This window comes from Parambassis ranga, chromosome 14, assembly GCF_900634625.1.
Source record: "Parambassis ranga chromosome 14, fParRan2.1, whole genome shotgun sequence".
Lineage (NCBI taxonomy): Eukaryota > Metazoa > Chordata > Actinopteri > Ambassidae > Parambassis > Parambassis ranga.
Window position 1 is genome coordinate 15569818 of NC_041034.1, and position 12056 is coordinate 15581873.

Consider the following 12056-nt stretch of genomic DNA (forward strand, 5'->3'; position numbering starts at 1 on the left):
TACGAGAATTGTTGTCATGTCTCTTAACTCTTGCTTTTTAAAGTTTTTGTCCGCACATTTATCAATCAGGCATATGGCTTCCTCATGCTAGCAGATGGCGCAGTAATAAAGATTTAGCAAGTCCAAATCTGGAAGCTAAGCTAAGTCCGAGCAGCCAAACTTAATGTGGGACAACAGCGTGTGTCAGAGTGTCAGCCAGTCTGAAGTGTGTCTGAGAGCTAATAACGCAACACACGACGCCCCGAACTCTACACAGCTAGCGTAAGACTTAGCGTTAGCCAGCTAGCTAAACTACCATGCTTTCCATCACGGGCACTCTCATCAAAAGCACCCGTGTCGTCCACAGCGCCAGGCTGCTGCACTTTTCTCCGACAGCCAACATGCCGATTCAGGTAAGACTTGCGTGTGTTTGGCAAACTCCAGCTGCTCTGCTCAACCTACTGACAAAGGCAGTGTTACTCTGAAGTAGCTGAATGACACGGTTTACATTGCTGGTGTTATTATCTGGTGGCTTTAAGCTAACTGTCCCAGTGCAGCCGTCGCCATGACAGCCAGTTATCTAAATCATACTGTGTGGTGATTATCAGTGTGATGATTATCATCGTCATGTCAGTATCTGACCTGCATCTTCCTCCACACCTGCTCCTCTTCATTTCAGCGTGTGACGTTCAAATTTATTGCACTTTGTCGTACTGTGCGTTTGTATACTAATACATCTCAAACGACTACAACATCGCTCCCTATACTAAATGTTGGTTTCTTTAACAATATAGTTATGCTAAAATATAATTCTTATGTTGAAAGAAGGAGGTATGTATATATAGACTTGCTCTTATTTAAGCATGCCTCACAGCTGACCTGCGCAATGTCACAACTACGGGTTTATTTAATGTCCTCGAGGTGATAACATAAGTTATACTGCCATGGGTATTATTAGAACTTGTTTAAATAGCTTGTATGCACTCGATGTAAGCGCTTGCCACTTAAATTCAGTCCGTCAGTGTCAGTTTTAAATATAGAAGTTCAGCCATTTTATCCAGATCTATAGCTGATGATTTGTCGCCCCCTAGTGGTCACTTTTAGAAGTGCAGTCTATTACGATTAAACATTGAAATCGTGTAAGTTTATCTTCTTTTCATAATTATGCAACACAGATGATTAAATAAACAAAGTTTTTCTAATTAATAGACAGTTTATACATGCAATGATATCATCAGCTCACATGGGTAACATGACAAGTATTATTCAATGCTGCAAATTATTAAAGCAAGTCTGCTTTTTTTGTGTCTCACCCCCATCAGGTTGGTGAGCATCTTCCTGCAGTGGAGGTCCAGGAGGGGGAGCCGGGAAACAAGGTGTCAATGGATCAGCTCTTTAAGGGGAAGAAAGGAGTCCTCTTTGCTGTACCTGGAGCTTTTACCCCTGGCTGTTCCAAGGCAAGTCTGCAATGTCAACACTGCTCACCATGGTCTTGTACATATGTGCATATGCTGAGATTATACTTCTCTTGTTTCTTTCAGACTCACCTGCCAGGTTTTGTGCAGCAGACGGAGGACCTGAGAAGCAAAGGCCTACAGGAAATTGCATGCATTTCTGTCAATGATGCATTTGTGATGGCTGCATGGGGGAAGGAGCATGGGACAGATGGCAAGGTATAAACTGCAACTATACACCTCTTACTTTAGAATAAAGGTGTGGCTTATATAGATAGGTGAATTTCACAACTACTACTTTGTTCTGCAGGTTAGGATGCTGGCTGATCCCACTGGAGCATTCACAAAGGTAGAAATACATATCTGTCATCATTCATATTGCGTTTAAAACTGTGTGTGCTCATGTTTGTTTTCTCTCTGTGTGTGTTAGGCAGTTGATCTGTTACTTGACAGTGACCAGATTGTACAGGTACTCGGGAACAAGCGTTCTAAGAGGTAATGATTGTTTTGCCTATGTCAGTTACATGTTGAAAGACATGTAATCCCACATGTGATGGCATGTCTTGTTTATGATCTTGTTCCAGATATTCTATGCTGGTGGAAGATGGAGTTGTGAAGAAGATCAATGTGGAGCCTGATGGCACTGGGCTGACCTGCAGTCTGGCTTCTAACATTCTGTCTGACCTGTAGGCTTATTCTCATCTTATTATTAAACCAAAATCCACACCCTGTGTTACTGTGAAAATGGCAGCAACAAAACCCAGTGTTAACATGTTTAGCTTCCTCTTTTTTTCCCAAAGACAGATGCAAGTGTCATGTGGATGCTAGTGTCAGAAACCAAGCTAAAAGTCACTTAATGCGCACAACTATGACATGAATAGCAATCCTAAGGACAGTGCATCAATCTGTGTACACTGTTACTCATGAGAAAATAAAATGTACCCTCTGAGCAATAATCACTGTTTACACATTTTTGGAATATCATCATTTGTTGTGCAAAAACTATTTTATCTCTTTTAACCTCTTACTTTGTTCATAGCATTAATTTCATTATAAACGGTACATTTTAAATCTGTTGTGAGATCGCTGGAAGTTGTCAAAGCATATTACAGGGTAAACTGGTTCATACAACCCGAAGTCCCTTGGGAAACAAAACTTACTTTGTACGTCCGTGCGTCCTTACGTGTGACGTAAGGACGCAGGAGGCTGGAGCATTGCATTGTGGTCGCCGGTGTTTGGTTCGGCTAGAATCAGAGACTACTCAGCTTTAACGAGCCACGTTAGTTTCAGTTTAAACAGCACGTTGGACGGTAGGTCAATGCGTATTTGTTCCGTGTGGTTATAATAAGTCAATCTATACCGCAGCAAAATGTAGCGTTACATGTTAAAACTGAGTTAAGAGTAAGTTAGCATGGCAACACACGAGCTACCTTAGCATTAAGTTTGGCTAATTCGAAGACGCCTAAACTGTGAGTTCTTGTGTTTTTTAAATCTTTCAGCTGGCTTTAACCTTGTAGATTCCTCTTATTCAAAGATTATTTAGAGCTTACGCAATGCTTTAAAATAGCAAACACTTCCTGATAACGAGCAGGGGGAGTCATAGGTAAATAAGTAACAAAGCTGGAGCTAGTAGTCGTTAGCTATTTGCTAAAACTGTTAGCGCTGTTGCGCGCGCAAATCAACACCAGGAATGTATCGTGTCTATCTGAACTATTAGTTTTTCTAAGTGCTTCTGCGGCTAAACCCGGGCGTGGGTGTCCAGATTTAATAATGGTAATAATAATTTAATAACAAGTGAGAAGCAACTGTTGCTCGCTTAGATGCAATACAAAACAATAGAACGTGTGTTCACATACATAGAACTCCATATTTCTATAGTTGATCTGTTACGGCCTTTGTGTTACAGCTCTGTATGTGTTGTTCTTTTACAGTCTGTAAGCTGCCATGTCGTCAACATCTCAAAAGCATAAAGACTTTGTGGCTGAGCCCATGGGCGAGAAGACTGTGATGGCTCTTGCAGGCATTGGAGAGGTCCTAGGCAAAAGGCTGGAGGAGAAAGGTTTTGACAAGGTGATGTACTGTACTATAAATACATAGCATCTCTGCCATGTGGTATGGTTATTGTTAAATTCTTTGAGTTGCTATGTCTTTTTACCTAATAACTTATTTTAATCTTGCGCAATCACAGCAACATGATTACTCAATTATAAGACCAAAATAACGAGTTCATGTAAAGTTCCACAGAAGAAGGACTGAACTGTTTTTCAAGTTTTGCTGGTTGACAACAGGTCCATTGATGCAGGGAAATTCCTTTACACTTGCCACCAGATCATTAATTATACTCTCTGTTGTGTGTTTGTACCACCACAGGCATATGTTGTCCTTGGGCAGTTTCTCGTGTTAAAGAAAGATGAGGAGCTCTTCCGAGACTGGCTAAAGGACACTTGTGGGGCAAATGTTAAGCAACAAGGTGATTGCTATGGCTGTCTTAAGGAATGGTGTGATGCCTTCCTATAAACATTCAGTCATTGTTTTCTTCATACTGATGTGTAAGCTGTACGCCACCTCTTCAATGGTTTTTGAATCGGTTATAACATATGTATGACTCGACACAACACACCACAAGGTGTATTGACATATCCCTTCTCTTGCTAGTGTCATCAGTAAGTAGATCTAATTTAACAGTCACAGATTCCCCTTCATTTTTGATACATGCTCTAACAAACACTTGAAAAAAAGGAAAAAGAAATTTGAGCCTGAAACCAAATCTTCATCAGCATCGCCATAAATTACTGGATAACAGCATTTACTGTGTTCATGGTTAAATTTGAACTTTATGGTTTATCCAGTGTTGGTAATGAAATACTGAAAATACATCTTTTAAGCTAGTTTGTTTTGTGTGGAATCCCTCTACCTTCAGGAATTGTTCCTTTGTTCAATACACATTGCGGTTTGTGCAGTGTGATCATGTATCATATCTAAAGTTGCTTGCCCTATCTGCCTGTTGTTGTAATGCCACTGCGTTTATTTTTTAAATAGCACGTAACAAGTAAACAATAGGTCTATTGGCACAGTTCATGTAGCTAATAAGTTTTGTGTATTAGTAAATAGGTTTAAAGCTCCTAAAACTGAGCAAAAATAAAACAAATCCACTCTGATTTAACACATGGCTTACAGTTTGCATCATCTTTGAATGGAGATAACGTATCACCACACTGTTTATGTAGTAATGCCATAAGCCTGATCTAAGGTCAGGTTTTCATAGCTAAGCTTCATATTGTATTTGAGTGTATTTTTAAACATGAGATGCCTTAATGCATGCTAGTTGTACATTAGTAACCTCATAAATGACAAAACGAATTTTTCATTGATTGATGCTTGTACCCACATGTCACCATCTGTGTGAAGATGTAACCGATGTGTAGTAGCTCCTTGTTAATGCACTGGCAGATTTGTTTGCATTTACTGTGAAAACGTTTCACCTTTTATATTACCTTTATTATAAAACAACACACGCCAAGTCTCAGAGTCGGACATATGTGTCTTACACATTTAAATTGAATAAATCATGAGACAAGAAACTCTTTGATGACAGGAGGTTTTATTTCTTATGTTTTTATGTTCCATGGTTACTTTTCCCCCACCTAAACTCCAAATTTGACATTTGCAGTATGATGAATTACAGTAGTAAATTTTGGAAAGGTTTCAGAACAGAGGGTCATTGCAAAGATATAATGACAGTTTCCTTTTTTTTAGCTGAAATAAATAATCCCCTTTACCTTAGATGAACTGTGAAGTTGACATTAATCTGGTTTGTGGACTCCTCTGCTCTGGAAGACCTCTCAGATCTGGTCAGTTAAAATGACGATGTACACCTGTCTGTAAAAGTACATTGTAACTGCTGTACTACTTTTTGCCTTAAAGAAATAGAAAATAGTTCTTGTGACAGACTCACAGTAACAGAATATCCGATTTAGCTTCAGTGATTTAGATTATATATTGAGTAACCCCTGGAATGTGTATTTTTAGGGGGTCTGTGTGCTATTGAGCTAAAAAACCTTAACATGACAGTGATCAGATGCTCAGAATTGTTGCTTAAGGTTCACAGTAGCACCTATGCACACGCACACAACTTCCACATCCACACTACAGCAACAGTATAGAAATGAGCAAAATGCTAAAATCTTAATAAAATCAGTTATATTTATAACCCACTCATAAACAGCTTTTGACTGTGTAGGTACAAGTAACTGCCAAAATAGGGAACACCAGTGAATGGAGAATACAAAAATCTACTGACATCAGATGGGATGCAGCTCTGAAAGAGAATCTGAATATTAAACAAGAAAAATAGTGAACACATCTCTGTGAGTGGCACATTTAGTATTCTGATGGAGGAGGCGCATTATTATCCGTAGCCACCAACGGGAAACAGTGCCTGTTATGGGAAATGTCACACTGGATTACATAACACAGGCGTATTGTCTTCTCAGTTGCCAGATCTCGGATGTATGGACAGTTTGAAAAGACGTGGGGGCCTTGACCTTTCAGAGCAGCATCTGAGTAGCACCACCATAATCCACAGAACTTATATGGGAATTTAGAGTCCCATTTAAAAGTTTCAAATGCTGCAGAATTCATGTTCCTGTGAGTGATGCTGAGTTAGGCTTGTGTTGATCTGGTTGGCAGTTACTTGTAACATTTTTGAGCATGAGATGTATGTGTTTCAGATGATTGCTGTTGTTTTTTACATTTATTTTGGAACTTCTTTGTGACTCTTATCGATTAAATGCTTAAGATTTATCGCAGATATTTCTTCCCCTCTAACATTGAGACAGATGTTAGCCGTTTAACAATTTAGTTCGAGACGTTTTGTGGTTGATTATGTACTGTACATCGGCAGCTTTTATGCAAGTTACTATAGTACATTAATGTCTTATTTAGATTGGAAGTACATGTACACACTGTACATACATGTACACACTGTACAGCTGTACTTTTAACCACAACAATCCCTGATTTGTCTCAAAGCAGAGCACAGAAGAACTTCTTCTCCCTGAAGGGGTTGTCTGAGGTGGGCACAGGGGTGATCAGAGGGTCGTCACAGGCGTGTGCGTCACAGTATGCCATCAGGTCAGCAGCTGCCTTTGAAACCTGAAAGAGGAGATGAGATTAAGAACATAGTTCATATCTCAATTGAATTTCAATTCTTCTGATGCTGCATTTAGAGTCATAATTTCCCTTTGAAAGAGGGATGCAGGTGACATGTTTACATATTACAAACTCATCGCGGTTGCTATTGATGCATAATTCCGGTTATACTGTGCCTTTGTTGCCTAGTATTTTAATTAACTTACTGCTTTATGATTGTGTTATTATTTTTCTATATTGTAGCCTTTATACAAATGTCAAAATAATAAGTTCAGTTTAATAGTTCTCTCTGTTAGACTGCTGCCAGAATTAAATATTAGACATATGTCTATAAATAATACAAACAGAATGACAGGAGGAAACATATTGATCTGTTTGAAAGAAAAAACAAAAGTCAACAGTTAAGAAGGTATCACAATACAGCAGTGAAAATGAGTGTACAATTAATAGACATTAGTTTAAGGTGAACATATAACAAACAGATTATTCCTGATTTAGCTCTTGAACACTTTAGACTTTGCGGTGGTGATATAAAAATATAAAATATAAAACTTGTCAGTATCCAAGGCTACATACTTTGCCAAAGTCAACATGGTATCATAAGCATTATATTCTATTTTGTGTCCTATTTAAAGCAAGGTGCCTCCTCAAGGTGTCAGGCACCAGTAGGAACACCATAGACACCAACACCTATTTAGAAACTGTCCAACGAGAAGCACTGACTTAAAGTACAGTTGAGAAGGTCACCATGTGTAAACCAATGAGGATGGGTGTTTGTCCTTCTATCATTTGTTTTGATCCCACACAGAATGTTGTCTTTTGTGGACATGACTCTCAGCACATTAAGATCATGTATCCAATTTTCCATTTGAGATAAAAGTGCAGTAAGTTGTGCTATAGGAGTTTTGCACTGTCATGATATCTGTGTCCAACTTTACCTTTATCCTGCAGAAACTAGCCTCGATCTTCAGTTGTTCCACCAGCTTCCTGGCTTGGCCGACACTCATGGTGCTGTTCACTGGGGTGTCTCCTTTCATCCTAGCCACAAACACAGCAACATTTATGTGCTTGAATTAGATGGAAACACATTTTACACATTTTAAAAACTGAAATGAAATGTCTGTCCTTATACCCCAGTGAGCTTGGGCTAAGAAACACAACTGATCACACTGACTAACTGAATTTTTCAAAACATACAAATGTAGAAATATTTGCAGTCAGCTCTAGTTGTAATGAAACACACTTAGGTTTATTAGCAAAATTAGCTTTTAAATGCAGCATTGTGATTACATGTCTCAAAATCCATTTACATCCATATTAATGAAGAGCTAGGTTTAAATTGTTGTATATTTTCTTGGTTATTTATACATGTTTGGCTGCAAAGCAACAGTCTACAGCTATGAAGTAGAAATATCACTCCATATTGTGTCACGCCATCGGCACAGCTGCTATATTATGTCATCTTATGTGAGGAAGAAAAGCATATATATATATATATATATATATATATATATATGTTTGAAATGCAGATGAAACACAAAGTGGGCCATATGGTGAGGATCTATAAGCCATGGCCCACAGATTCCTCCTCCATCAGCAAGACACAGCACAGAAATATCAAATGTAGAATGAAATAGCCACAGCAGCCATGTACATGTTAATGAAATGAGTAAATATGCGCACAAATATGTCATGGATGGGGAAAAAAATCAAGTCAGATGGGTTGTCAACAGGGGGGAAAAAAGCAGAGCAGCAAAGAAGCGAATCTATTTCAACCATTCTGGACCTTTCCCCCATTGTCTTTTTCCTTCTCCCTCCATCCTCCCCCTTTTCTCCTTACCCGTATTATATTCCTCTTCAGGTGCAATCTTCCCCCCTCTTCTCTCTCTCTCTTTTTCTGCCTTTTTTCTTCCCCTCTGTGAGATCCTGTTTGGTGGTATCAGTGTAGCCGGACCCCACCCCTCACAGACAACAGCCTGGATGGTACCCTGCTCTGTACAGTCCAGTGCACTGCAATTCTGCCACAATGAGCACTAGATTTGTGGTGGATGGATAGGATCACCCCCTCAAAGGTGAGTGGTACATGCCAGACAGAGAGAGGGGGGAGACCACTGGTGATGCTTTCCCTATGTGGGTGGAGTGTACCATATCTGTGCTCAGGAAATTAGGGCCAGGAGGAGCTCTCAGGTTTCAGTCTCTGATATGAAACAGGATGGTCTGTGTGGTGTGTGGTTTTGGTTTTCAGTGATAAAATATCATATACAGCTCAGGAAGTGGACGCTGTAGACCTACACCATGATATGTCTCTGTGCCTTTTGTGATGCCCACCCTCTCCTCTGTTGCTATGGGGACTGCTGCAGTCTGATATAGTGGTTTACATCACGTTTAAAATTGGTGGATTTCAGCTCATATTTTAATGAAAATATGAAGCAGATTAAAGATTTTTTTAATGTGTGTATTTTTGAACAATGCAAATTGAATTTTTGTCGCCGTTCTTGACGCTCTCAGACCAAAGATCATGTGGAGGTGAGAGCTCTGTTCGCGCACAGCAGCTCTGTGGACGTCTTCTCTGTATTTTCGGCAGTAGAAACACGCATTTTTATTTAAACCGTTAATTAAAGACTGCTTTAACAAGAAAATAGCACTAAATCTTATCGATTGAATGAGGAAAATGACATCAGAAAGTCTTAAAATTGCCGGACGCCATCTTTACTAAGTGTATGCGCGACATTGGGGGCGCTGTGCTGCTGTAGATCACTTGGCTCTGACGGCGGCGGCACGTCTTCCTAGTTTTAAAGCCTCTGGTCGTGAGGGGAGATCCGCGTTGCTGTTTGTTTGTCCTTCGTGCTTTCCGTACATGGCTTGCTGGGGTAAAATCACGGTGCAAGACCCATTAAATACCAAATATCACCAGTAATGAAAGAAAGTACAGCAAAAGCTTCGTTTTGGTGGTAAATTACCGTAAATTAAGTCTTTTTACTGTATAATTTAATGTTGAATAAACCTGCTGTTAATCAGAATCAGAAATACTTTATTAATCCCAGGAGTAAATTGGTTACCAGTTTTTAATATTACTGCCTAATATGTTTACACTGTGTTATACTAAATATGGATTGAACTAAAAGATATAGACAATAACACTTAGTAGAGCTGCTGAACAAACTCTAGGCCTGCATGTAAGGCTACAATGGTTAATGGTGTTTCCCCCAGAATGCAAAGAGAAGTCCACAGAACTGAGCTTTAATTTGAACTGAGTATTCTGGGTTTTTTTTTTTTTTTAAAATACAGTGATTTTACTGTTGATTACCTTGCTGTGGATCTACTTCAGGGCAAAGCAAGCAGCAGATTGTGATGGATGAACTGTGGCTGCAGTTTAAGGACTCCATCTGCTGGAAGAGCCTGGCAGGCCTGGATCTCTGCTGTGAGTAAACCATGGTAGCAACACCCAAGATATATCATCAAGATACATTCTAATGACTTGATAAATAAATAAATAAAAATCAGCAGTAGATGACATGTATTTCTTTTACAAGAAAACTTAATTCATGGCCAGTAATAGAAATATCTAGTTTCAGTGTGGAGTGCAAACAGGGTAGTCAGTAATGATGCCCAATGCAGCTCTAATATTTTGATCATACCTCATATATGTATACTTTAACATGTTAAACACAGACCAAGACTGTCATTAATTTCTAATGACATTTGTCCTTTTCATAACTATTATGTCATAGGAGGAAATGATGACTCCAGCTATGTTGTTGTGTAATTAATATCATTATTAATGACTCAGTTTTAGCCAATATTGTAGCTTTAGTAATATATACCGACTGCCTAATTTCAACAGCATATTTAAATACCTTGTTAAGTACTGATCCTAATAGACTTCATTATGTGTTGATTAAAACTGTTAATATGTCATATACTAATTGTTTCTGTTCTGTATGTATGTATAATGATATGACTACTGAAACAGCAGTATTCTTCTTTCTTTGCATGAACAATATAGAATATATATACTCATACATCTGTGTTTCATGGCCCATGGAATAATAATACTGTTACTTTGATGGAAATTCACTCTAATTAGGCCAGTATTCTGTCTTGTGCTTTATGCTGAGCAGGCTGTTCTGTAGCAAATTTTAAAACTGGTTTCAGGCAACACATCTGAGGTGTAAACACTAATTTTATGTCAGCAGGGATTTGGCTACATTGCTTGTAATTTAAGGACCAGTTTTAATCCTATGAATATATTTTTTTTTGTTCTGGCACAAACTCTGAAAAACAGTGACAGCAGGTACAAACCAGTACATGACTGCAAGCGCCGTGTCTAAAACGCTCACCAGATGGTCCTCGCGAGCTCCTCTTTCATCTCTGCAGGTTATTCTCTGTTGTAATTAGTGTGGGTGCAAACCTTCCAATAAGTCACTTATTAATATGATGCCATAGTAATGACACTGTTAGAATAGTGAGTGGGGGAGCTGTGCGCACGTCACGTGAGAAATTCATTGTTTAAACGTAGAATACAGCTTTAAATGTCCACTAAAATGAACACAGCTTAAATTTCAGTTATGTTATATTGATGTACTATTTCTCTATTAAACTATTTATATTACTGTTAATTAACTATTTTAAAATTACTTCTTACATAATTAATAATACCTAATTAAGTTGAACTTAATTGCTGCCGGGCACACCGGGACCTTCAAGCTGAGAGCCTTCAACAGTCTTCCTCATGTCCCTACTGCAATTTTACTTCATGCACTGAATACAGAAAATCATGCTGTGCTACACATTTATGTTATAAAAAGATAAACAAAAAGAAATCAGTATTATCTACCTGTGAGATAATCACTGACCTCCCAACATGCTGCAGTTTTATGATTGTTTGCAGGTCCCTGCCACGAGGGTGATGTCAATAAATATTGAAACAATGTCGGTGAAAGATTTTCATTTTAAGCCATTTGGACCATTGATTCCACCACGGCTAACACTCAAATGTTGGATGTGTTTCAAATTGAGCAGCAGCTGCACTGTTAATATTGAAAGTGCATTTTCTCTGTATTAACATGATAACTAGCATGTAAATATCCTGCTGAATCAAACGCGGCTTGTGTGGACATTTAACGTCCACTGTAATAACCAACAGTCATGTGTTACATGCAGGCAATCATGCGTCGGTGGCTGAGGAGATATCATGTAAGTAGACTGATGATGGCAGTTGGAGATTTGTTATTCATACATACAGTACAATGAATAAATCATTTACAGCCCAGCTCCATATGCTTTATTGAATGTGACAACAGATGTGCTAGCAGCAGAGATGCAGCAGAGATGTGTGCCAGCAAAACAATATGATGGGTAATGAGTAATATGAGTTTCCACTCACACTTTTAGCTAATATGTTATATATTATATGTTATTGGACTAAATTCCTGCAGTAAGCAGATATATTGAGGGGGGAGTCTTAGACCT

The 12056-nt window shown here is 38.7% G+C and overlaps 3 protein-coding genes across 3 annotated transcripts; 2 read left to right on the top strand and 1 right to left on the bottom strand.

Moving 5' to 3' along the window:
• The first annotated feature begins 56 nt into the window (after nucleotides 1-56).
• Nucleotides 57-2389, top strand: prdx5 (peroxiredoxin 5). The gene is made up of 6 exons (XM_028421378.1): nucleotides 57-392; nucleotides 1302-1436; nucleotides 1521-1652; nucleotides 1744-1782; nucleotides 1864-1928; nucleotides 2018-2389. The coding sequence occupies exons 1-6, from the start codon at nucleotides 297-299 to the stop codon at nucleotides 2121-2123; spliced, it is 573 nt and encodes a 190-aa protein (XP_028277179.1). The 5' UTR covers nucleotides 57-296; the 3' UTR covers nucleotides 2124-2389.
• A 215-nt stretch (nucleotides 2390-2604) lies between these two features.
• On the top strand, nucleotides 2605-5017 carry banf1 (barrier to autointegration nuclear assembly factor 1). Its single transcript, XM_028421859.1, has 3 exons — nucleotides 2605-2743; nucleotides 3365-3503; nucleotides 3804-5017. Exons 2-3 carry the CDS (start codon nucleotides 3378-3380, stop codon nucleotides 3948-3950), a joined length of 273 nt encoding a protein of 90 aa, XP_028277660.1. The 5' UTR covers nucleotides 2605-2743; nucleotides 3365-3377; the 3' UTR covers nucleotides 3951-5017.
• Nucleotides 5018-5029: 12 nt separating this feature from the next.
• On the bottom strand, nucleotides 5030-8597 carry gng3 (guanine nucleotide binding protein (G protein), gamma 3). The gene is made up of 3 exons (XM_028421860.1): nucleotides 8425-8597; nucleotides 7523-7622; nucleotides 5030-6587 (listed from the first exon to the last, which is right to left on the bottom strand). Exons 2-3 carry the CDS (start codon nucleotides 7619-7621, stop codon nucleotides 6459-6461), a joined length of 228 nt encoding a protein of 75 aa, XP_028277661.1. The 5' UTR covers nucleotide 7622; nucleotides 8425-8597; the 3' UTR covers nucleotides 5030-6458.
• Nucleotides 8598-12056: the final 3459 nt, after the last annotated feature.

Excerpts from the sequence above, each read along its gene's own strand:
- banf1 (XM_028421859.1), top strand. The coding sequence starts at position 3,378 with ATGTCGTCAACATCTCAAAAGCATAAAGACTTTGTGGCTGAGCCCATG. Across the intron at positions 3,504-3,803 it reads AGGAGAAAGGTTTTGACAAG|GCATATGTTGTCCTTGGGCA; the intron begins GTGATGTACTGT and ends GTACCACCACAG.
- prdx5 (XM_028421378.1), top strand. The coding sequence starts at position 297 with ATGCTTTCCATCACGGGCACTCTCATCAAAAGCACCCGTGTCGTCCAC. Across the intron at positions 1,437-1,520 it reads TTACCCCTGGCTGTTCCAAG|ACTCACCTGCCAGGTTTTGT; the intron begins GCAAGTCTGCAA and ends TGTTTCTTTCAG. Across the intron at positions 1,653-1,743 it reads AGCATGGGACAGATGGCAAG|GTTAGGATGCTGGCTGATCC; the intron begins GTATAAACTGCA and ends TTTGTTCTGCAG.
- gng3 (XM_028421860.1), bottom strand. The coding sequence starts at position 7,621 with ATGAAAGGAGACACCCCAGTGAACAGCACCATGAGTGTCGGCCAAGCC. Across the intron at positions 6,588-7,522 it reads CTAGTTTCTGCAGGATAAAG|GTTTCAAAGGCAGCTGCTGA; the intron begins GTAAAGTTGGAC and ends CTCCTCTTTCAG.